Source organism: Eptatretus burgeri, chromosome 9 (assembly GCF_056783735.1).
Source record: "Eptatretus burgeri isolate ZD-2024b chromosome 9, Ebu_testis_v1, whole genome shotgun sequence".
Classification (NCBI taxonomy): domain Eukaryota; kingdom Metazoa; phylum Chordata; class Myxini; order Myxiniformes; family Myxinidae; genus Eptatretus; species Eptatretus burgeri.
The window spans coordinates 19,160,436-19,187,007 of record NC_140969.1 but is presented as its reverse complement, the minus strand read 5'-3'; the positions used below and the strand labels follow the sequence as shown (position 1 = coordinate 19,187,007).

General features: G+C 42.5%; 1 protein-coding gene across 1 annotated transcript in view; it reads left to right on the top strand.

The window, feature by feature from the left end:
* PCLO (piccolo presynaptic cytomatrix protein) overlaps nucleotides 1–26,572 on the top strand; it is a 321,244-nt gene that overhangs the window by 202,711 nt on the left and 91,961 nt on the right. The window contains exons 12-17 of the mRNA XM_085893761.1: nucleotides 1,600–1,708; nucleotides 2,556–2,623; nucleotides 12,690–12,877; nucleotides 19,106–19,153; nucleotides 22,730–22,860; nucleotides 22,983–23,009. Coding sequence (XP_085749887.1) covers nucleotides 1,600–1,708; nucleotides 2,556–2,623; nucleotides 12,690–12,877; nucleotides 19,106–19,153; nucleotides 22,730–22,860; nucleotides 22,983–23,009 — 571 coding nt within the window. The remainder of the gene's footprint in view (nucleotides 1–1,599; nucleotides 1,709–2,555; nucleotides 2,624–12,689; nucleotides 12,878–19,105; nucleotides 19,154–22,729; nucleotides 22,861–22,982; nucleotides 23,010–26,572) is intronic.

Below are 26,572 nucleotides of genomic sequence, written 5' to 3'. Positions count from 1 at the left end.
GAAACGGGGTAAAGCTCCAGGGATCTGTGGCATCCATGCTGAACTTCTCAAGGCTGGTGGAAATGCTGCACTCGTGTCGTTGCATGCAGTTTTGTGCTCTGCCTGGAACACAGGCATCATCCCAACTGACTGGAAGAGGGGCCTTGTTGTCCCTCTCTGGAAAGGGAAGGGTGATCGCCAAGACTGCAACAACGACTGAGGGGTGACGCTGCTCTCAGTGCCTGGCACGGTCTTTTCTCGGATAATTATTGATAGGGTTCGCCACCATCTGCTTGAGCACCAGCGTCCAGAGCAGTCAGGCGTTACACCAAAGTGGTCAACGATTGACCGTATCCTTGCTCTTCGGGGCCTCACCAAACGCAGATGAGAGTTTCGGCAGGGGCTGCTTGCAGCCGATGTTGATCTCTGTAAAGCGTTCGATTCAGTGAATCAGGATGCCCTCTGATGGATTATTGGTCTTCGTGGGGTGCCACCAAAACTGATCGATCTGAACTCTACTCTGGTACTGAGAGTGCTGTGAAGTGTGGTGGTACCATCTCTGACTTATTTCCAGTTGTTACTGGAGTTCGTCAGGGGTGTGTACTGGCCCCCACACTTTTCAGCACTTCTATGGACTGGATTCTTGGGAGGATGTCGGAGAGATCAAGCTGTGGTGCATTGTTTGGGAATGTCAAGATCTCGGACCTTGATTTCGAAGATGATGCAGTCAGCTTTGCGGAGACTTTAGATATCCTTTTGGGGGCCCTCGAGGTGCTGAATGAGGAGTCGGAGCTGCTGGGATTACGGGTTTATTGGGTCAAAACTAAGATCAAGGCTTTCAATGACGTCTTGGATGCTGCTGTCCTGTCTGTGTCTCGTTGTGGTGAGGATGTTGAGGTCGTGGAGAGATTCACTTACCTTGGCAGTGATATTCCTGTCTCTGCTGGCTGTGAGTCACAGGTCAATCGACGTCTGGGTCGGGCCTGGGGAGTCATGCATTCACTGGATCATGGGGTGTGGCACTGCCAGTACCTGTGCGGGAGGACAAAAGTCCGAGTCTTCAGGTCCTTGGTGCTTCCAGTCTTGCTCTATGGATGCGAGACTTGGACTTTGACCAAGCATCTGAGACGGAGACTTAATTCCTCTGGTACCAGGTCTCTTCGGAGAATCCTTGGCTATCGCTGGTCGGACTTTGTGTCCAACGAGCGGTTGCTGAGAGAGACTTGGATGAGATTTGTTACCTGCATAGTCCGTGAGCGTCAGCTGTGGCTGTATGGACATGTGGCTCGTTTTCCTGAAGCTGATCCTGCTCACCAGATTCTCTCAGCGCGGGAGTCTTGTGAGTGGAGGAGGCCAATGGGCCGACCATGTGCCTCATGGTTGCAGCAGATTGATCGGCATCTCAAGGAGATGGGCATGGGCCTGACATCTGTCTGGGGGGATGGCCAGACGGAGGCCCCTGGAGTACCGGTGGAAAGTGGACGCAGCGACGCGCTGTTCTGGCACATGCTCCTATACCTGACCTGATACCTGGAGACTGTGACAAGTCTGTTATAGGCCTTGATTAATGCATTAATACACTGGATGTGAAGGTAAAATCTGTTTCTTTTTCCCATCCAGGTATGCAGGTGCTGGAGTGGAACAGACAACCTCTGACAGGCAAAACCTTCGAAGAAGTTCAGCAAATTCTTGGTCGACCTGAAAAAGAGGTTGAAATTTGCGTTCGCCTGTGAGTTCCTATGAGAGTTGAGGTGATTGGGAGTTAATCATATTTTGCATCTGTTTTTAGGTTTTGGAGATCTCAAGTTATGTAGTTTATCAAATTACACTGCCATGTTTTTTATTTGTGTAGAAATACATTTTAATTTTAATTTGTGCAAACTTTCAGCCTATAATACAGTCCTAACTGGACCAACACTCGGAAGAGTGCATACCTCCGCCAGGTTGAACAGTTTACGTTTTGTATCCCACTGATAGGCCTGATCTGGTTCTGGACCTGAACCAAAATCTAATTAGTCTGTTCTTGTCACCTAACCAACTCGTTCTCCAAGTTTTGTCATAACCCGTCCACGAGTTTTTGAGATGTTGTACTACATATCGATGTTGGTCCCATCTCTCAATGGTGAAGAATCAGTTTTAATAATTTTAATTTCTCGTTTTATAAAATCTGGATCTTCAACAAAATCGAATCAATTCGGACTTGTCACACACTCAACCTGTCCACACACATACTCTGCTCACAGGCAAACAAACGGGTGTGAAAACATAACCTCCGTCTACCTCCGGTGGCGGGGATAATCAATTCTGTTGAAAAGAAGAGGTACTCTATATTAAAATAGATTATGACTATTACCTTATTTATGCATTAACATTAATATTGAAGTGTTTTTGAAAATACAAAACTCCTGGTGAAGTTGGATGAATAACTGTGTGCTATCAACAAATTTTTTGTCGATTACATCACTGCCTTTGACAATCAGTTTTTGAGATGTGGAGGCTGGTTAACATTCCTTTTGTTAAAGTCTCTTTAATGAGCCTTTTGATTATCTCGATTGCTTCTCTGTGTCTATTCCTAGGGATTTTAACATGCTGTCTGACTCTGTGAATCCCAACTCTCTCAATCTTCAGGAGTATCCTGTCACTAGTAAGTCTCATCGAAATGAATTTTCATATGTATGTATATTCCCTTCGGCCAGAAATAACAATATTTCCAGTCAGACGTTTATGCTGCATTCTAAATCAGGTAATATTTCAAGTCGGCTGTTTTTTGCATTCTCGTATTCATTCTCAAGGAAATGCCTGTTTTTGAAGTATTAAAACAATTTCTTCAGTGCAGAATAATTATTGTGATGAAAAGGATGCATGCTATAACATTGTTACTGATCTGCCTTGACATGGATTATAAGGGGAGCTCTTACAATCGATTTCCCCCATTGTGCTCTTGAAGCCGCCATCTTATGGATAACTCTGTGGTGCAACGGGTTGGTAAGCAACCACAGACACTGTCTGAGATGCTTAATTTAGGTAGGGTCCAGCATCCAAATCCCACTTTACCTTCACCGCAAATTAAACACACCAGGTCGGGAACTGTGCCTCCAACGCACCAACGAGATCAAGATACGGCCGAGTTTTACCATGAATGGACACGTTGGCTCCCGACTACTCATAACGGAACAGCAGCGGAGAACTCTCTGTTGCAACACACAATGTCCAACCAATATAACTATAAGCTGACAACCAGACAGTTTGAAGGGGGGTATAATTTCAACAAAGAGCACGTAGGTTGTACAAGTCGAGCAGTGTCACAAATAGAAAACCTTATCTAAGCACATAAGCCCCTTATTCAGTCAACTTAACATAGATACACAAGCACCACCACTCTCATTCTAGGAAAAGGAGATAAGCAAGAGGATAGGCAGACAGAGAGAGAAAGAGAGGGTGATGGTGTGCAGGGTCGACCCTGATCTGCTGGTTGAATAACTCAGCTGGTTAACCTCCGCCATCGAAGATGGACGGAGGTTACTGTTTTCACCCCTGTCTGTTTGTTTGTTTGTTTGTGAACATTATTACGGAAAAACTCCTCAACGGATTTCGACGAAACTTGGTGGGGAGATTCGGTATGGTCCAAGCATCATGCCATTTGATTTTGGACTTGGTCCAAAGTCCAATATGGCCGCTATGGCGGCCATTTTGAAAAAATATTTGAATTTTTGTTTTTGCATTTCTACATGTTTTAAGTGATTTCCAACCAAAAAAAAATTTTTTTAGAGAAAAAAAAACAAAATTTTGCAACTTTTTTTCAAAAAAATTTCGATTTTATTTGAAAAATATTTGAAATTTTTTTGCATTTCTCCATGTTTTAAGTGATTTCCAACCCCCCCCCAAAAAAAATTTTGTTACAGAAAAAAAAAATTTGCAACTTTTTTTTTCAAAAAAATTTCGATTTTATTTGAAAAATATTTGAATTTTTTTTGCATTTCTACATGTTTTAAGTGATTTCCAACCCCCCCCCCCCCGCCAAAAAAAAATTGTTACAGAAAAAAAAATTGCAACTTTTTTTTCAAAAAAATTTCGATTTTATTTTTTGGGCATTTCCACATGTGCATCGATCTAGTTTAGTTTATTCAATCGAGGTTCAGTAGAGTCTGCTCTGTTTTGACCTACAATGAATAGGATATCAGGTTCACTTAAGTGACCCAGCAGTATTGGCGGTGGAGGTTTTGCACTCTACCAAGTGCTCCCCCTCTAGTTCATATCTATATTGCTTTACTTTCTGCAGCATATATCTGGAAATCCTGCAACATAGCATCTATATATTAATCCTGAAGGACCAATTTTGTGCTCCTCCTAGCGTTTGCTTCACGTTTTTCTCGGTACTGTGACCTGGACTGAAAGAAACTTCGTACCAGTAAGAGTGCATCGCACATCGTGCCAATAGTCAAACTTCAACTCTGAAGCAGAATAAACACTTTTCGTTTTACATTCGTTTACATGGCGACGTGTGACGTCACCGCTGACAGGCGTAAGGACGTCATGACATCATCAGTCATTCGCTGACGTCATTACGTCTGTTGTCGACACACCGTCACTGCTCAGAGGTGTAATTCCACTCCTCGAAAATAGCGTCTGCAATGTAAAACCCTCTTCTGCGCATGCTGACTACCTCAGAATGTGAATTTGACACAAAAAAATGTAACAAGAAACATTGTATCTATACATTAACACTGAAGGACCAATTTTGTGCTCCTCCTAGCGGTTGCGTCACGTTTTTCTCGGTACTGTGACCTGAGAAGTTTTGACACGGTGTTTGTATGTCAAAGTAGACACGTGCACAAATCAGGAGACTTCTTCACAAGGAGTAGTGTACACCAAAAATGTCGTGTACAAGGACGTTTTGTAAGCCTCATTAGGTAAGGCCATGGAGTACATCGATTGGGATCCGGCTCTTACAAGAGCCACCACTGGTTGTCATATTGGGCTCATGGAACTGAATCCGTCTGTGACGGGGTTTCGGCTAGTATATCTATATTGCTTTACATTCAGAAAGAAAGAAGAGTATAATTGCTACAGACTGTCACAAGTGATAAATGTCAACCCACTTGATGGTACCACTCATGCCACTGACATCAGCTTTGAATGGCAACAAAAATTCTGTTCAAAATGTTTACAGGAATACATCTCATAGTGAACAATTAAAAAAGAAGCACACGAGGCTGTGGATATGCAGTATATTCCTTGCCCAATTGAAGTCATTGTGGTCTCAATCTACACATTGGGGTGTCCAGTGGATAATTTTAATTTTTTGATGTACTGTCGGACCCTGCTATTGACGGGGGGATTCATTCCTGAAAAATTCTGCGAATGTCGGAGCATTGTTTCAATAGAAAAGTAAGAGATAGGTTCCGGGTGGTTTGTGATTCATGAGACAAAATCAAAAATCCTGTGAAAAACTGCGACAAAATGTGGTTACGCCCAAGGAAAACCGCGAATACGCTCACAAAAAAACACGAATACACCTGCAAAAAACCCACGAACATGCCTGCAAAAAAACCCGCGAATACACCTGCAAAAAACCTGCGAATACGCCTGTAAAAAAAATCCCGTGAATACGCCCACAAAAATCCCACGAATACGCCCACAAAAAAACCACGAATACGCCCACAAAAATACCCGCGAATGCACCTGCCAAAAAATGCGTGAATACGCCTGTAAAAAAAAAAAAACCCGCGAATACGCCTGAAAAAAAAAAACCACGAATACGCCCGCAAAAAAAAACACGAATACGCCCGCAAAAAAACCCATGAATACGCCTGCAAAAAAAAAAACACGAATACGCTTACAAAAAACCCGCGAATACGCCTGTAAAAAAAACCTGCGAATACGCCTGCAAAAAAACTTGCGAATACGCCTGTAAAAAAAACCCGCGAATACGCCTGCAAAAAAACCTGCGAATACGCCTGTAAAAAAAACCCGCCAATACGCCTGCAAAAAAACCCGCGAATTCGCCCGCAAAAAAACCCACGAATACACCTGCAAAAAAAAAACACGAATACACCTGCAGAAAAACCCACGAATACGCCTGTAAAAAACCCACGAATATGCCTGTAAAAAAACCCGCGAATACGCCTGTAAAAAAATAATTCCCGCGAATACGCCTGCAAAAAACCCGCTAATACGCCTGTAAAAAAAACCCGCGAATACGCCCGCAAAAAAACCCACAAATACGCCTGTAAAAAAATACCCGCGAATACGCCTGCAAAAAAACCTCGAATACGCATGTAAAAAAACCCGCGAATACGCCTGCAAAAAAACCCGCGAATTCGCCCGCAAAAAAACCCACGAATATGACCGCAAAAAACCCACGAATACACCTGCAAAAAAACCCGCAAATACGCCTTTAAAAAATCCGCGAATATGCCTGTAAAAAAAACCCGCGAATATGCCTGTAAAAAAAACCCCGCGAATACGCCTGTATAAAAAACCCGCTAATACGCCTGTAAAAAAACGCGCGAATACGCCTGTAAAAAACACCTGACAATACGCCCGTAAAAAAATACCCGCGAATTCGCCTGCAAAAAAAACCTGCCAATACTCCTGCAAAAACAACCGCAAATTCGCCTGCAAAAAAACCCACGAATATGCCCACAAAAAACCCACGAATACACCCGCAAAAAACCCGCGAATACGCCTGTCAAAAAAAACCCGCGAATACGCCTGTCAAAAAAAACCCCGCAAATACGCCTGCAAAAAAAACTCGCGAATACGCCTGTAAAAAAAAACCCGTGAATATGCCTGCATAAAACCCACAAATACGCCTGTAAAAAAAACCCGCTAATACGCCTGTAAAAAAAACGCTCGAATTCGCCCACAAAAAACCCACGAATACACCTGCAAAAAAACCCATGAATACGCCTGTAAAAAAACGCGCGAATTCGCCCGCAAAAAAACCCACGAATACTCCCACAAAAAACCCGCGAATACGCCTGCAGAAAAACCCGCGAATACGCCTGTAAAAAACCCGCAAATACGCCTGTAAAAAAAACCCGCGAATACGCCTGTAAAAAAATAAAATACCCCCGAATACGCCTGTAAAAAAAAAAAAATACCCCCGAATACGCATGCAAAAAACCCGCCAATACGCCCGCAAAAAAACCGCGAATTCGCCCGCAAAAAACCCACGAAAATGCCCACAAAAAACCCACGAATACACCCGCAAAAAAATCCGCGAATACGCCTGTCAAAAAACCCCGCGAATACGCCTGCAAAAAACCCCGCGAATACGCCTGTCAAAAAACCCCGCGAATACGCCTGCAAAAAAACCCCGCGAATACGCCTGCAAAAAACCCCGCGAATACGCCTGCAAAAAAAACCCACGAATAATCCTGTAAAAAAAACCCACGAATACGCCTGCAAAAAACCCGTGAATACGCCTGCAAAAAACCCCGTGAATACTCCTGTAAAAAAACCCGCGAATACGCCTGCAAAAAAAAACACGAATACGCCAGCAAAAAAACCCACGAATACACCCGCAAAAAAACCCGCGAATACACCTTTCAAAAAAACCCGCGACTACGCCTGTAAAAAAAAACGCGAATACGCCTGCAAAAAAACCCGTGAATACTCCTGTAAAAAAACCCGCGAATACGCCTGCAAAAAAAACACGAATACGCCAGCAAAAAAACCCACGAATACACCCGCAAAAAAACCCGCGAATACGCCTTTCAAAAAAACCCGCGACTACGCCTGTAAAAAAAAAACGCGAATACGCCTGCAAAAAAACCCGCGAATACGCCTGTAAAAAAACAACGAATACGCCTGCAAAAAACCCGCGAATTCGCCCACAAAAAAACCCACGAATATGCCCACAAAAAACCCACGAATACACCTGCAAAAAAACCCGCGGATACGCCTGTCAAAAAAACCCCGCGAATACGCCTGCAAAAAAAAACGCGAACACACCTGCAGAAAAACCCACGAATACGCCTGTAAAAAAAACCCGTGAATACGCCTGCATAAAACCCGCGAATACGCCTGTAAAAAACCCGCTAATACGCCTGTAAAAAAAACCGCGAATACGCCTGCAAAAAATCCGCGAATACGCCTGTAAGAAAAACACGAATACGCCTGCATAAAACCGGCGAATACGCCTGTAAAAAAAACCCGCTAATACGCCTGTTAAAAAAACGCGCGAATACGCCTGTAAAAAAAAAACCGCGAATACACCTGTAAAAAAAACCCGTGAATACGTCTGCAAAAAACCCGCGAATACGCCTGCAAAAAAACCCGCCAATACGCCTGCAAAAAAACCGCGAATTCGCCCGCAAAAAACCCACGAATATGCCCACAAAATAACCCACGAATACGCCCACAAAAAACCCGCGAATACGCCTGTCAAAAAAACCCCACGAATACGCCTGCAAAAAAACCCACGGATACGCCTACAAAAAAACCCGCGAATACGCCTGCAAAAAACCCATGAATACGCCTGCAAAAAAACCCGTGAATACGCCTGTAAAAAAAAACTCACGAATACACCTGTAAAAAAACCCCACGAATACGCCTGCAAAAAACCCGCGAATATGCCTGTCAAAAGACCAGCGAATACGCCCGCAAAAAACCCGCGAATACGCCTGTAAAAAAAAACCCGCGAATACGCCCGCAAAAATAACTGAGAATACACCTGCAAAAAACTGTGGAAAAAAAAAACCGCCAATACATGAAGCACAGGACCACGAATGATGAAGATGGTCGCATTTTATAAACTGCGAATATACGTCCACGAATAGCGAATCCGCCAATAGCGGGGTCCAACAGTATTCACAGTATATGACCAGTAATATATGTTGTGATACATACATCATACAGAAATTAAGAAATGTAGAACAAATAAAATTCTTGCATTCGGGAGTCTTCAGAGACTGACCCACTTCAGAGGGCAGTGGGTGAGGGTTGGGGTGAGAAACCACAAGATCCCCGCTACGCTGAGTCATTTGAATAGTGAATCATCGTCTAATGATGCAACAACCATGACTGAAATCCCATCAAGATTACCGAGCGGATGTAATCAGCGTAAAGCGATTTAAAACAAGTATAGACAGATTTATGATGGGGGCTGTTCGGTGAATATATGAGAAGCGGAATGTGGAGCTTAGACACAAACACGAGGGGGTGTGGTGATGATGCCCCATTTTCGGCATGTCCTGATAATTAAGGAACTACAATACACATAACTGCATGTAATGAGAAATAACCATTCTAATCTATTCCAAATTATCTTTTAGACCATATAAATATAAAATGACCATTTTTACAGCCATTTTTCCCTGCTGTGCAGGGGTTTGGCTTTTTCTTGAGGCAATGTTTTATAGCCGGATGCCCTTCCTGACGCCAACCCTGGTCGCCTCTTGCGACACACAGGGATATGGTACCCTATTCTAACCGGGGCATACACCGGGACCAGTACACTGGCACTCATTTCGCCGACCTCGGAAGGATGACAGGCTGAGTCAACCCCCTGGTGTTAATTCATCAGCCAACGGGGCTTGAACTCAGGACCCTGGGATCCCAAGCCGCCACCCTAACCACTAAGCCAACACCAGGCTTATCTTTTAGACCATATCCGTAACAATATTCAGATTGGTAGACCAGATAGTGTTGTAATAGGTGTTGTGACTTTTGTCACTCTGGTTTTTTTTTTTTTTTTTTGTATACCTTGTCGAGGCTTGTGTGAGAGCTCACACACAATGCACAGCAAGGGGGGGGGGCATGAGACAAGAGGGGCAGGAGTGGGAAGGACAAAACAGTGGGGAACAGAGACATTAGATATGTGGAAGGGAGATGGATGGGACGGGGAACATGGGGAATAGAAGATGGACATTGCAGGGACTTTCAGGAAGGAAATCAGGGAATTTGAAGGAGGTAGGCTTGGGTGGATTATCAGGGGTAGAAAGGATCGAGGATTTGGATGGGGGGTGATAATATGTGGTGGTGAACAGCTGTTTTGAAGACCTGGAGGGAAGAATGGGATTGAATAGAGTGGGGGAGTTTATTCCAAAGGTGGGAAAAAAGAGGAATGAAAGAGTGAAGGTGAGCAGTGATTCGTGATTTTGGTAGTTTTACCAGAAGGGGGTTGTTGGCGGACCTTGAGCGCCCTGTGGAAATGTGGTGGGAACAAATCACAGTGAGAGCAAGGGGGGGCGAGGCTGGAGGGGAGACGGAAGAAGACAGAAAGATCACCGACCAACCTGCGGTGATTGAGTGAGAAGCCCAAAGACTCAGCCTCATTGCGGGAGATCCCAATGATCTGAAATGCCCTGGTTTCCACAGCGTGAAGCCGAGAAAGGTGGGAGGCAGGAGCACCAGCCCAGAGGGGAGAGCAGTACTCCATCAGGCTACGGCCAAAAGCTTTGTAAGTGGTTAGGAGCTCAGGAGGGCCAAGGAAGGACTTTGCACGACGGAGGATTCTCAGTCGGCGACTGACTTTGGACGCGAGGTTTGAAATGTGGCTTTCCCAGGAAAGGTCATGGCAGACAGTGAGACCCAGAAGCTTGAAAGAAAGGATTTCTTCCAGAAGATTGTTGAGAAAGTGGATGGGAAGGGTTCTAAACGGTCCTTTCGGAGAGACACAGTGAGAGTGTGAGATTTGTCCGGATTGAAAGACATGTTCCACGTGTTGGACCAGTTTGTGATTTTATCCAGATCTACAGTGAGGGAAGAAGCTGCTGCTTGCCGGTTTGATGGATAACCTCAAAGCGGCAGAGGGTGGAGTCATCAGCAAAGAGATATAGAGGATTTTCCTGAGAGTCGGAGAGATCATTGATGAAAACCAGAAAGAACAGGGCCCAGAACGCTACATTGAGGAACTCCAGCCTGCACAGGAAGAGGGGATGAAAGAACTCCATTTAGGGCCACACGTTAACTGTGACAGGAGAGGAAGTCTGCAAGCCATGAGTGGAGATGGCCTTGAATACCATAGGAAGAGAGTTTGGTGAGCAGGGCAGGGTGCCAGACTGTGTCAAAAGTACGTGATATGTCCAGGGATACGGCTTGGATTTCCTGTCTTGGCATTGAGGACCTCCATCCATTGTTGGGAGAGCAGAAGCAGCATATCTAGGGTAAGGGTAGAGTGACCTGGTCTGAAACCAAATTGATGATTGTAAATCAAGCCATTGGAGAAGAGGAAGGATTTAATGTCTGAAGCGATGATGGATTCTATAACCTTGCTGATGATTGGGAGGAAGGCTGATTGGTCTGTAGTTGCAGGGATCTGTTTTTGCACCTTTTTTTGCAGGGCAGTGATGTTTGCTGATTTCCAAGCAGAGGGCAGATGACCTTGAGTAAATGAGAGGGTGAATAGAACAGAGAGAGGGTAGAGCAAGTGCAGAAGAGCAGGTTTTTAGGATAAGCAGGCTGATGCCGTCTGGACCGGTTGCAGAATCTGAGTCGAGGTTTGACAGCAAGCTCTCCACCTTGTCAGGAGAAAAGGACACAGAGTTCAGGGACAGTTGGGTGTGACTGGGTAAAGTGGGTAGAGAAAGTGATGGGTTTTGGACACAAGATTTAGCTGTAAACACCGAGTTTAGGCATTCAGCCTTTTCACATGCGGTATCAGCAGTGCGGCCATTTGAGTTAAGGGAGGGATGGAGGGGAACATACACCAGAAACAGATTTGATTAGATGCCACCAGGATTTTGAGGAGGGAGAGAGGTTTGAGAGTTCAGACTTGAGATTAGAAAGATGTTGTTTTCTGGCTCTCCTGAGGGTAGATACACACTTGTTCCGAGCTTTATGGAAGGAACTGAGATTGCCCTCAGTTCGGTTTGCTTTCCCTGAGGCAAAGGCAAGTTGTTTCAGGACAACTGCCTCACCACAAGCTTCAGTGAACCAAGGGCGTGAGGAAGGGTAGGACAACTGAATACGAGAGGGGATAAATCTGTGCATGAGGGAGAGCAAGTTTCTTTGAAAGAATTCCCAGGATGGTTGATGTTGTAGAAAGTAGCGATAGGAGACCAGTCTCCAAGTTTGATTGCTGCTTGGAGACCCTGCCAGTCGGCTTGAGTGAAATGCCAGACTCGACGGCAGTGAGGTGATTCTCTTATAACAGCCAGAGAGATGTCCACTTTGACAAGGACGTGGTCAGAAGAACCAATTGGAGCGGAGGAAGAGCAGCAGATATTGTCAGGGAAATTTGTCAAAATCAGTGGTTGATTTTATGTTTCAATATGTAAATGTTAGCACGAAAGTACAAAACAAGTTCCCCTCATTTTAAGCACCTGCTGCTTGTGTGTGAAAATTACAAGGTGAGGCATTCACTCAGGAATATAGATTAAAAGTGCACATATAGTAAGGTAAGACACATGATACAAAAGAATACTTTTTGGATCATACTATCATATAGCGATTCAACGTTTTACAAAAAGGATGAACACAAAAAACATTTCAAATTTCTGCTTTGAAAGAAATATTTTAATCTATTTATTTACATATCACGTCATAAAATGGTAACTGCTGTTTTTCATGAGTTTTCAAACGCATACTTTGGTTATGTCATTTTTGTCACCGGATGAGATTGATTATTCATTAATCCATAAATTTTCTCATTTCTGTAAGCCTGAGGGATTCAGATATCTCTGCGGCTTATATCATGTAATAAAGGCATCAAAGTAGCAATGAATGAAAATTAAAAAGTACTCACTATGTCCATGCTGCAGTACACAAGCAGAAATCTCCTGGTGTCGACCCCAAGCAACTTGCTTATGAGCTTCGCAAGGTGGCACAAGGCAGTGGAGCTACTAACACCGAAGGGGAGGTGGCTGGGCAGGGTTGTGTAGATAGTCCAACAAGGCCTAGCTCTCCTGCAGCATCCACGACAGTGAGCAGTCGGAAGCGCCACAGCAAGGTGGGTCCATATCAACAATGGGTCAGGCCACTTCAAATTACTCAACTTCATTGGTGAAGCATTGAGGAAATGTGTTGTGAGTGTACGGCTTAATGGAAACTTAGTTTGTGCGTAACTAATGCTTTCTTTATCATCCCTTAAATCCAGAAGCATTAATGGACTCTCTTGGCTTCTTTGATGATTCAAGTTAAACTTATTTGGTCTTAAGTTTGTGTGTAAAGGCAGCACTTACTACTTCGTCTCGGGGGAAAAAAGTCCGATTTACTCTTTTTCACATTTTCTAGTACTTCATCGAAGCAAACCTTATAATATATAACCTTCATTCTGACTTTCAAAAAATACAAGCCAAAGGGAGTGATTTACACTGCTCCTGAGGTGTTGCAGAAAGCATAGATCAGTGGCTAGAATTGCACAACTTCAGCTCTTCCTCGGGTTCCTCTCTCAATTGGCCGGAACTGCATTAGGTGCGGGATGTTGGGATGTGGACGCGGTACAGGCAAGAAAGGCCAAATGGCTTCCAGCTGTATTTTAAATGTCATGTGAATACAATTACGATATTATGGTGCAAACCGAGTGGACAATTATTTAACTACTGGGTCCAAGAATCATTCTTGGTGTTTATTTACAAACATCTGAAATCATCACCCATCCAAAACCATGATCTTCTCTACACCTGTTAAACCACCCACCCCTCCCAAAATTTTGCTTCTGTGTCCATCTTGTCCACCCATTGCATTCTCCCCTAACCCTCATCATTACCCGCATCCCTTGTTTGTCCATCTCTGCCTGTTTTCTCCCTCTGCTCTGCTGTTGGCATTTCCTCCTTCTCCTGCCGTTCCTTTTGGGATGTTGTGTCCTGATCCGTTCTGTGCGCTCGCTCTTCCACAGGCCTTGACTATGCACACATAAAAAAGCCATGCATGTCAAGGATGCAACATCATGCATATTGTTACATGGAAGGGGCTGGGAGGGGGGTCCTCAGCCAAAATGTGTTGAGCAAACTATGGACAATGTGATCGGTCACATAGTATGCTCAACACTGGTCACATAGTATGTGGCGGTCACAGTTAAGTCAGTTAGATTTACGCTTATATGAGATATCTGTAGAGATCAGTCGTATGGTTAAATGTGCAAGAGGAGGCGGTGAGTGTAAACCTTAAGTCAGATCAGCATAAGATTGTTGTGTAAAACCTCCTGTAACTGTGGAGGACTTATGGGCACAAGCGAGAAAGCACTTCGCAAACTTTAAAGGGACATTACATGAACTGTATGGCTCGTGGGCCGCAAGCCATAGCAGCATAGTCAGCTGTAGAGCCCTGAAGAGGAGCAGAATACTTTTTGAGGGCCCACTCCACAGGGCGAGACAGCCCGAATGAAGGTGCTGCCCACAGACAATGAACAGCCAATGACGGGAACCGCCATCAACTAAGGTGCTGCCTTCCTTTCTTGGAAAACAAACCAACCGAAGGCAATCTCAGTTCATTCCACAAAGCCCACACCAAGTGTGTGTCCCCTTAACTATAGACCTATCCGCTTACTTCCAATCATCAGCATGGTCATGAAATCCATCATCACAGTTGAAAAGAAATGCTTCCTTTTCTCTAACAACCCCATCTCAGATCACCAATTCGGATTCAGACCAGGTCACTCCACCTTGGATATGCTGCTTCTACTCTCCCAACATTGGATGGAGGCCTTCAATGTCAGTCATGAGATCAGGGCCATCTCTCTGGACATATCCCTGGCTTCCGATGCAGTCTGGTGTCCTGCCTTGTTTTCAAAGCTCTCTGCATACTAATTCTAACTCTACACATGGCTTCCTGACTTCCTCTCCTCTTGTAGCCAACATGTGGCTCTAAATGGAATCCTTTCATCTGCTCTCCCTATCAAGGCTGCAGTAACCACAAGGCAGTGTTCTGGGCCCAATCCTATTCCTGATCTTAATAAATGATCTCTTTGATTCTCTGGAAAATCCCCTTTATCTATTTCCTGACAACTCCACCCTCTGCTGTGACATCCCTCGTCCTTCAGATAGACAAGCAGCAAACAACCTCTTCCCTCTCTTCAGACCTTGAAAAAAAAAATCACAAGCTGGTCAAACACTTGGAATATGTCTTTCAATCCTGACATATCTTTCTCTTTCTCTTCTCTCTGAAAGGACCGTCTGGCAAACCAAGCTACTTTGGCAAACCCACATCTACCTTCTTAACAAACCTCTTGACGACGTTCAGTAACTCTAACTCTCACTTTTAGCCATGATACTTCTTCAGCAAGTCACATTTAAAAGTTGGCATCCTAAGCCAGTCGCTGACTAGGCATCCCGCATTGTACAAAGTTCTTCCTTGGCACACCTAAACTCCTATCCACCTACAAGACCTTCATCCACAGCTTGATGGAGTACTGCTCTCCCCTCTGGGCTGGTTCCCCTGCCTCACATCTTGCTCAGCTTGATGCCATAAAAATAAAGGCCTTCAAAATCATTGGAATCTTGCTCAGCTTGATGCCATAAAAATAAAGGCCTTCAAAATCATTGGAATCTTGCTCAGCTTGATGCCATAAAAATAAAGGCCTTCAAAATCATTGGAATCTCCCCCATGTGATGAAGCTGAGTCTATGGGCTTATAACTTTCCCATCTCAGGTAGGTTTGTGGCCTCTCTGTCTTCTACCGCTTCCTTTCTGATCTTGCACATTGCTCTTTCTGTGCTTTGTCCCCCTCCCCACCATCAACCCTCTTCTGGTGAAACCCCTAAAATCCAGAAGCACTGCTCACCTCCACTCATTCGTTCTCTTTTTCCAACTTGTGGAACCAACTTCCACATTCTCTTCGATCTCATTCTTCCCTCCAAGTCTTCAAGATAACTGTGCAACACCATCAGATCATCTCCTATCCAAAACCATGATCTTTTCTACCCCTATTAATACCCTAATACCGTCTGACGTGACAATATTTAAACAGTGTTAAGGACAAAATATATGTGTAATCAACCTTGTTCCCTTTATTATAGTGTCCCATGTTAAGAGCATCTTGCAATTGTTGTTATACAGTGCATATACTTTCCATAAACATTTATTATTTTAGTATCTATTGGTGGAGTACATTAACATTAACTATAAACAGCATCTAATACCTTCTAAAAATGACTTCCCATGATTAGAGATCTAGTACGCACATCAGTAGTTTCTTGAATGACAGACCAGCACATTATTTGACGGCAAGCACCTGTAAGGTACCTACTCATGGATTCTAACCATTGCAGCAGCCAGGATTGGCACCAAATAACACTGAACAACAAAAATTTTTTACTGGAGATGTGTAAAGTGATTTAGACTAATTTGGGTACGCTGATTTCAAAAATCATAACCGTTTTGCTGTATCACGTCAGGACTTTCAGTAACAGAAATATTCCCATTGCCTAGAAGTCAGGATTTCAATGAAATTTACAAAAATTCATTTATTCATTTATTTCATCATGAATGCTTCAAAATTATAGAAATTACAGAAAACTCCACTAGAATGTAATTAAAAATGCTTTAGGCATTTGGCTTTGCGTTTGTGCTGCTCTGTGTCAGTTTCACGATGCAGGAACCAGCAGAAATCGCCCATCATGTTCGGGTTGTGCCGCCCTTGGTAACGCGTCTCCATGAGTGAAATCTCTTGGTGGAATCGCTCGCCGTGCTCGTCCGAGACTGCTCCCAAGTTGTCAGGGAAGAAGTTCAGGTGCTGGTGTAGGAAATGGATTTTCAGGGACATCCTGGAGCCAAGTTTCCTGAAGGACTCCAGCAGCTGCTGCACTATTTCTTCATAGTTGTCCGCGCGCTCGTTCCCCAAGAAGTTGTCCGTCACAGCTTTGAAGCTCCTCCACGCTGCCAGCTCTTTGGGGTTTAGAGTTGTCGGAAAAGTTTCGTCCTTCATAATCTGTCGGATTTGCGGTCCAACAAAGACACCAGCCTTGATCTTGGCCTCCGACAAGGTGTTGCCAAACTTTTCCTTGAGGTTTGGCCCCTTCAAAACCCCACGCCCATTCAGATCCATTGCCCGTACAAAACTTTTCATCAAGCCGAGCTTTATGTGGAGTGGTGGAAGGAAAACCTTGGCTGGGTCGACAAGGGCGACAAGCTTCCACGTTGTGTCGACCAGGTACATGCTCTTTTCGCTCTTCCCAATCTTTCTTCGTCCAGTGATTCTTGTCGTCTCTGCTATCCCAGAGACAAAGGAAGCACATGTATTTCGTGTAGCCTGACTGCAGCCCTAACAACAGCGCCACCACTTTCAAGTCTCCGCAGATGTGCCAGTTGAAGTCATTGTACTTGATGGAATCAAGCAGCTGCCGCATAGTCTCATAGGTCTCTGTCATGCCGAACGCGTGAGCCAGTGGGACTGATGGTTTCTCGTTGCCATTGTGGAGCAAAACAGCCTTCAAGCTGTTCTTCCCGAGTCGATGAAGAGGCGCCAGTCTGCAGGATCGTGATCACACCCAAGTTCTTTCAACAGACCGTTGATGTCACTGCAGAATGTCATCGTGTCTTCCATCTCAAAAGAACTCAGCCATGTCTCTGTGACGTGCTCTGAACAAGGATATCTTGGTGTTAGGTTCAAGTAGATTCCACTGCTGCAGCCTTGATCCAAGCAGCTCTGCCTTCGCCTTTGACAGCGAGAGATCTCTTACAAGATCATTTAAGTCTCCCTGGTTCAGAAGGTGTGATTCTTGAGTGTCTGGTTCAAAAGGTTCATCATCACCATCCTCTTCACCACTGCTTACAGCTATGTTCTGATCAGCTGGAGGTGTTGGAACGGGGTTCTCGTCATCATGAGGCACAGGTTTACGAGCAGAGACGCAGTCAGCGTACTTGATGTGACCTTTATTCTTCTTGTTGAAGCCGGCGATGCTTGTGCAGCAGAAATAACAATCATCATGATGATTCTGCGGCTCACGCCATATCATGGGCACCGCAAATGGCATGCTCACGCGCTTGCCCACCAACCACTGAGTCAAGGTTGTGTGACAGCTTGTGCAGCAGATGTGTGGTGCCCAGCTCTGTTCTTGTTCCCCCACCTTACACCCGAAGTAGTGAAAGTAGGCGGCCTTCATTTTCACTGCTGTAGATATACTTCGCTGTTGATCTTTTTTGGTATACCGACCACAGACATAACAGAAGTTGTCAGGATGATTGGTACAGGAACGCCTACTCATCTTTATCTGAAAGAAAGAAATATAACACAAGTTAACAACAATTGTACGAAATAGACATGTTAAAGACATATGTAAATTTCATTGAAATCCTGACTTCTAGGCAATGGGAATATTTCTGTTCCTGAAAATCCTGACGTGATACAGCAAAACGGTTATGATTTTTGAAATCAGCGTACCCAAATTAGTCTTAATCACTTTACACATCTCCAGTAAAAAAAAATTTTTGAAATTTGTTGTTCAGTGTAATCAGGTACATTTATTTGTGAGAAGAAAATGATGTATTTGGGTGCAGCATAAGATCAGTCTGCAGAGACAAAAAAAATAAAAGAGAAAATCAGTTCCAAGCAAAATGTAGATATTTGTGAAAAAAAACCTTTCCTGAGCTTGCAGTACAGTTGGGAGGGAGAGAGTTGTGAAAAGGACAGGTCTGCACCAGTCTGTGCCCATGGGATTGTGAAATGATGCACCTTGTATGACGGCAAGGACGTATGAGGTGCATACCTGTTGATAGTCTGACAAGGGCCTTTTCACCTTTTTTTTTTTTCCTTTTTTTTCGCTTTGAAGGAGGGCTAATAATGGAAAGGTCAGTGGCACCTTGTTCCCCACAGTGGTAAACAAACTCTTATTAATGTTTAGTTGATAAAATCCATTGTTTATCTTGTCTGCTGATGAAGACTGACACTAACTTTCATAGAGACTAGTATTCTCTATGATAACCTTCTTAAAAAATTATGAATGCTTGTACAGGAAAACACTTCAATAATAAAATTAATGACAAGTCACAGTATGAAAATATTAATCATACGATTTTAAAATGCATGGAAATATATTGTTGCAGGAGATTTACGATGTGAATGCAATAGGAGAATTAAAAGAAAACGACTGGGGAGAGTTAAAAGGATAAATTAAAAAGAACCCTTTCAGCAATGTTTGTAAGCAATATTATAAGTAACGTGAAAGTGGGAAATAACTGGACATAAAGAGACTGATTTGTTACGTAATGCTTTTTCACGCCTGTTCATTTATTCTTCACAGCAAGCAGAGGTCACAAAGTCTGCCAACACCATCACTGGTGAAATTCAGGTAAATTTCTTTCTTAACTGTGAAGCAAAGATACTTTTCTAGTTTTTGTCATTCTTTTAATCCTAAGTGCATGTGGAATTGTGGTACAATTTGAGCTGCTAATTTGGCATACCTGAATTTGACAAATCTATTTTGGGGGCCACAGTCGGCTTTATGGTTCAGTGGACTTCACGTTGAGGCAAATTGGTTTAAGATTAAAACATAAGTGGAGGGTAAAGGGCAAAGTTTTTGAAGAAATTGCTCATGTTCGAACTGAATTGGAGTTTAACATGAATGCTTTTTAAAATTTAATTATTTTTCATGTAGGAGCGAGGCTCATGAAAGAGCAAGATATAACTGACAGCAAGGGAGAACTGACAGTGCAATGCATCCTTTAGGCAAAACAGGATTATTTTGAACTCAGAGATGACATGGCACATGCCTCGGCTATCCTGACACACAAATTAGAGTCAGGGTAAAAATAATAATAATAACGAGAAAGCATCCCAAAATGCAAAGCCCCCAAAATGCAAAATGCAAAGACACCATCACAGTACAGCTTGCGAAACTATATACAGCTTGCTAAACTATATACAGCTTGCTAAACTATATACAGCTTGCTAAACTATATACAGCTTGCTAAAGTCAAGGGAAAGTTCTCAAGCAATAGAAAGAAGCCAACATGGTTATTCTCTTCATAAAGGGAGACAAACGAGATCTTAAGAACTATTGTCCAATCAGTCTACTTTCAAATCATGTTTCTATAAACTTTTCACAAGGGTCCTGACCAATCGAACGGAATGCATTTTTGATAGCAGCCAACTAAGAGAGCAAGCAAGCTTCAGAAGTGGATATTCCACAATTGATCACATACGCACCATCAATCAACTGAAGGATAAATGTCAGGAATATAATAAACCTTTCTGCATGGTATTTGTAGACGATGATATATATATGGCATTTGACTGTAGAAACACTGTTGATGCTGGATCTGGATGAATTACATCACCAAGGAGTGGAAAGGAAATACATTGAATTACTGAAAGATATGACTTACAATTTTCACATGGGGTGGGAGGTGGGGGGTGGTGGATGACATGATTTTCACCTGATCCCCACCAAATTTTGTATACGTGTTGGTAGTACCTAGGGTCAGCTCATAGGCACAAACAAGAATATCCCCCCCCCCCACCCTCCCAAATGCTCATGAAGGGAGTGGTATTTCTAGTCTTGGAAATCATCAAACTTAGGAAATAGAAATGGGCAGGACACATGAGCAAAAGGTCAGATAACAGGTGAACAACAATAGTAATAACATGGAGACCTATGGATGGCAACAGGAACAGGGGAAGGCCACACCTAAGATGGAAGGATGAAAAAACTAGACAAATATTGGAGAAGATTCAATTGGAACAACAAAGCCAGAGACATAGCAACATGGCATCAACATGCTGAGGCTTTCTTTCTTCTAGCAGTGGACTGAAAATACCTGATGATGATATTCTCATCATAAAGGTTTGTTCAAAGTTTGATGACAAAAGCTCAAATGGTAAACCACAAAGCATCTCAAAATGCAAGCGGAAAAATATAGAAACACAGAAGTGATTACAAAATCTGGCCGTCTCATGCTGCACAGCAGCAGACAGACTAATGAGGGCTATTTGTACTTACTCTGACCTTGTCCTTCGACATTTTGACACATTTGTTAATTAGTCTTCTCCATATTCTCATAGCAAAGGTTTGTTGAAAATTTGATGACAAAATCTCAAACAGGGAAAAAAAAAGTTATGGCCTGATGAACATACACACACACACACACACACACACACACACACACACACACACACACACACACACACACACACACACACACACATACACACATACACACACACACGAGGGAATGCTACAGAACACTAGACCATCTATTACTAAACAAGGACATACTCGAAAATTGTAAAATCAGAAGAATCAAATTGTCCACAGCCTGGATAGACGACTAAAAAGCTTTTGATCGTGTTCCACAGTCATGGATGATAAAATGCATGCAGTTGTATGAAATCAACCCCCAAATAATCACACTGATGGAGAAATCAATGATGCTCTGGAAAACCACATTGATATTACAGCACTCGGAAAGAAAGATAAAAATACCAAGGCTGAAGCTACGACGCTGGATCTTCCAGGATGACAGCCTTTCACCCCTCCTGTTTTGCCTGGTTCTGGACCCACAGAGCAAGTAACCTCATTAATGAGCAGGAACATGGATACAAACTAACATCCAATAAGAGAATGTCCAAAGAAAAAGGGAAGGTGACACATTTACTGTACGTGGATGATTTAAAATCTTTGTGCCAAATGACAAAAAAATTGGTAGAACAACTGAAATTACTTAAACAGTGCTCTGCCAACATTCAAATGTAATTTGGCTCAGATAAGTGCACATTTGTAGTAGGGAAACCAACTAAAAGAGACAACATAAAAATCGACCTAAATACAACATTGCAGGAGCTGGAAAATGAAGCATCATACAAATATCTCAGAGTAGAAGAGGCCAACCAAATATATCACAAACAAATACACGAAACAATTACCAAAGAATAACTGCCTGGAACAACAATTATCCTGAAAACATATCTCTCCCCAAGGAACAAAATGAAAGCCAAAAACCAACTCATCGCTATCCAGGAAATAGTACTCCAATAGAAAATAGTACTCCAATAGAAAATAGTACTGTACTCCAGTACAGCTGCGGAATAATAAACTGGCCGCAATCGTGAATCAATAAACTGGATATCAAAACAAGGAAACTCATCACTATCCAGAAAATGGTCTACAAAAAGCAATGCGTCCCAATAATGTACCTGCTGAGAGGAAAAGGAGGTGGCGGCCTGATGGAAATTAACCAAGTACACAGAATGACAACTGTAGGATTGGCTGAGTACGTGAAACGTTCAACAGACTACTGAATCAAATTTGTATGTAAACACGAAGACAGAAAACAAAGCATTGTGACCGGAGATAGTACAAAAAAAAATACGGCTTTGCTAATAGAGGTTTCAGTACTCAGCAATTTTGGCCTAAGCAATGGAGAAAACAAGATGACCAAATACCAGGATCTCAAAAATGAAGTCAAAAGATCTTGGAAGCTGCAGAGCACCGAAATTGTACAACTGATAATTATTGGAGCAATGGCATTGATCAACAAGAACCTCACAGAGATCTTTAAAACCATCCATTTGAATATTACTACAAATGAACTACAATTTGAAACTGTTTGAGGCTTAGTGATGATTCTGAAAAGAGCCTACGGAGCAAAACTATGAAAACAAGAAAACTTCACAGCTTGGTCCATGAATCGTGACCTCCCTTACCAAAATGGAGGTGGATACTTCGAGACCTGAGAGGACTCCATTTCACCTTCTGAAATCCTCAAATGGAGACAACAAACCAACGAGACACACACACACACACACACACACACACACACACACACGATTGCAAAACCCCGTCTGTGCAAACAAAATATTTTAATACAGCGACAATTATAAATGTGATTACAATAATTGATCGTGTACTTCTTGTTTATGCCACCAGTTACAGTTCATCTATGAGCGGCAAGCAGAGAACCTTTTGGTGCACGTGCTGCAGGCCCGCGGCCTTGCACTGCGCAGTGACAATACTTATTCAGACCCTTATGTGAAGGTGTACCTTCTTCCTGGGCGCGGGTGAGTAAAACACCAGGTGCAGGCTTCAGCTGGACAACCTTAGTCTGTGCTTGCAGGCCCACTTATTTGTGAAAACAATTTTTGTCTCCCTGTTTCGGTGTTTGGTTCCGGATCTTCTGCAGACAAGTCATGGTGGTGCAAAACACAAGGTATTTGCACATGCTTTTCATGTACTGGATGCTGGATGCTTTGTGTTTTCAGGTCTTCAGGAATGATTTTTAAATCGTTACCCTTGTTTAATCCGACAGTTTTACATTCGCATTTTATTTTCACAGCAACTCTGTGAGAGCAGCTGTTTCATTATAAATCCAGGGAGTTATTGTGTAATAATTTGCCACAGTTATTAGCTGTTCCAGTCGATTTACCCAGGGTCATGACTAAATTTGGATAAAACCATCACTTTTAAGATGGAAAAGCTAGTGGTTTAAACAATCCAAGTAATGTTTACAAGATGTCAGTGCTACATATTGTCAGGCAGTGTATCACTGGCAGTGTATATTGCCCACACTGGCTTATTCTGGTATCCTATGATTTGCCAATGGAATTCATTGCTTATTATTTAGAATTTCATAATATTGGATGAGGCAAGATGCCAGCTGTAAATATGGAGTGAAGTAAAATGTGACAAGTGGGAATGCCAGAAGGTGTATTTTAAAGCCTGTCAGGTCCCAGATTTTCAGCTAGTACTTAGAAAGGCTTTCTGGAACGTTATTTGGGAAGGTTGTAAAAATTATAAAGGAAGCTAACAAGACTTTGCGTGCACATTTCAGAGCTTCGTATGGCAGAACATATGTGCTTTCTTTTTGTTGTTTTTCGTATTTCTTATTGGGATTTTGTGTCCAGTGTTGTGTATTTGGTGTCACCTCAGGTTGCATTTGTGTTTGTAGCAGATTATCGGGTTATTGTATTCATTTTATTTGGAAGCGACAGGGTAAGGTCGAGTTGTTTGTCTGAGTCGAGCAGTTAAGTCAGTTGGAAATATGGTTGGGAAAAGGGGTAACAGGGAGCGAGGTAATAGGAAATATGGAGAGGAGATTACCAGTGGCATGATAGATGCTTGATGTGGGCCATGTCAGGGATATTGGAAACAGAGGGTAGTCAATGTTGTGGGAAATGTAAGAAAATAGCTCACATAAAGACAGGTATTGCAAGGTTGAAATAATTTGCAGCAGGTACCAGAGTATGAATATTTTTTGGAGAAAAGTTGGTTACATTTGTGGAGTGAGTTTGCAATGGAGATTGGCAGGGGTGAGGGTGTAGTGATTGCAGTCAGTGTGAGGGTGTAGCGAGTGCAGGCAGTGATGAGGGTGTAGCGAGTGCAGGCAGTGGTGAGGGTGTAGCGAGTCCAGGCAGTGGTGAGGGTTTAGTGAGTGCAGGCAGTGGTGATGGTGCAGCAGGGACAAAGGGAGTGTTTCTAGAATGCTGACCATAAACTGAATAGAAAGGGGGCAGCACAATTTGCAGTGAGAATTGAGTCCATGGATGGTAAGAATTGAGGAGGGAATTCAGCTTTTTCTGTTGGAAGAGGGTGGAGAAGCTACAAAGGAAGGCACTAATGATGTAATTGTGATTGGTAAGGCCAGGCAGGAAACTATAATTTAAGTAAGGGGAAATTAAATATATTCTACACTAATGCCATTAGTTTAAATAATAAGATGGAAGAGCTTGAGGCCAAAGTGAATAGCGAGGAGTATGATATAGTTGCAGTATGCAAGACATGGTTTAATGAAGAGAGTATTTGCATGACAGGATTAGAAGGCTAAAATATGTATTTGTGTAATAGGAAAGATAAAATAGGAGGAGTAGTAGCAATCTGGGTAAAAGAAAGGGGTGACATTAAGGAGGGAATTGATGTGGAAGATTCTGGATGGGTAGAGATTAGAGATTGTAAAAACAGTAAGATACTGACTGGTAGGATGCTTTAATAGGGTTCTTAGTGTGAAGGAAGAGGAAGGAGTACATGAAGAATTCAAAAAAGGCATGTGGTAATGGAAGAGTATTGCTGATGGGGGATTTTACATTGCCAGGGATAGATTGGATCCATGAACAGGGAAATGGATGGCAGATGAGAATTTCCTAGATTTAATCCAGGATTGCTTTTTAACCCAGTTGGTCGATAAGTACATGAGGAGGAGTGCAGTGTTAGACCTCCATTTAAGTAATTATCCCAATATGGTGGAGGAAGGGGAGCATTTCAGATCAAGTGACCATAACATTGTGTGTGCAAAAATTATGTTAAGAGTTAGAGTTCAGGATAATAAAGCAAGGCTATTACATTTCAGGAAAGCAAACCTTGAGGGTATGAGGAGAGAGCTGGGTGATATAGATTGGAAGAAGCTAACAAGGGAAATCGGCATCAGAAAAATGGGAAACCTTCAAGAAGCAAATGTGTTCAGTTCAGTTTATTTCCCCTCTTGAATCATTCAAACACAAAATACAAGAAATGTACATCATTTTATGAGAACCGTGGAGTCTGAATAAAAGCATGACTTGTAAAATATCAGGTCCCTATGACAATGGACTGTGATTAAAAATATGGAGAGACAGAAACAAAGAAATATTGTGAAATAAGATACCCGTAATGAAAATAATAAGGAAGTGGACAAATATAAGCTAACAGAGAGAAGCTAAAACAGAAAGGACCGTAAATGGAGGATGTTGGTGTAGGAGGAGGAATCATCTGATTGCAATGTTTTTGCATAAGCATCACAATATCACTCATTACTCATTTATTACCAGTCATTACTACATAAACCTGTTATATACTTCTCTACTAAATTTTTGAGATTTTGTTTAAAGATATTAACTCTAATAGTTTGCCTTATGCTCACTTTAAGTGAATTCCATAACTTTGGTCCAGTATAAATATTGGTTTTGTTTGCAAAAGAAGTTCTTGTTTGTTTTAAATCGTACATATTGGCTTTTCTTGTTGGGTAACTATGAACGACATTATTTTTAATAAAAATTTGAGCAAGTTTTTTGAGCATCTCAGTTTGATTCAGCCAGAACATAAGTAATCCTTAATAAATAAAAAATGTATAGTTCTATTTTCAGAAACTTGTAATCATAAAACTGCATATAATTCTCATAACTTTTTTGTAATACCAAAATTTTAGCCAGCTGTAATTTTGAGTTGCTCCAAACAACTATGTAGAAATTAGATCGAGCCAATATCAAGGTGGAGTATAGTCGAAGAAGAACTGATTTTGGAAAATAATGTTTTAACTTATTTATGACACCAATACTTCGAGAAATGGATTTGCATAAAGTAACTTTATGCATTTTCCACGTCAATTCTTCAATCAATAGTCAAGTTTTTTTCATTTTTTTAAAGTAATCCTTAATATCATCATCATCATCTTACGGCCATGGCCGAGACGGACTTCACAAACCCCTTCCAGGCGTTCTTATCAGCCATCGTCATCGGCAGATCTCTGGCCTGAATACCTGTGTCTCTGACAATAATGTCAGGATAGGACAGCTTCCTACCATGCTTCGATGTTTTTTTGTTGTTGTTGTTTTTTTTGTATAACTTGTCAAGGCTCGTATGAGAGCCAAACACACAGCAAGGGAGGCATGAGACAAGAGGGGTGTGGGAAGGACAAAACAGTGAGGAACAGAGACATTAGGAGATCTGTGTAAGGGAGAGCGATGGGGTGGGGAACATGGGGTATACAAGATGGACACTACAGGGACTTTCAGGAAGGAAAGC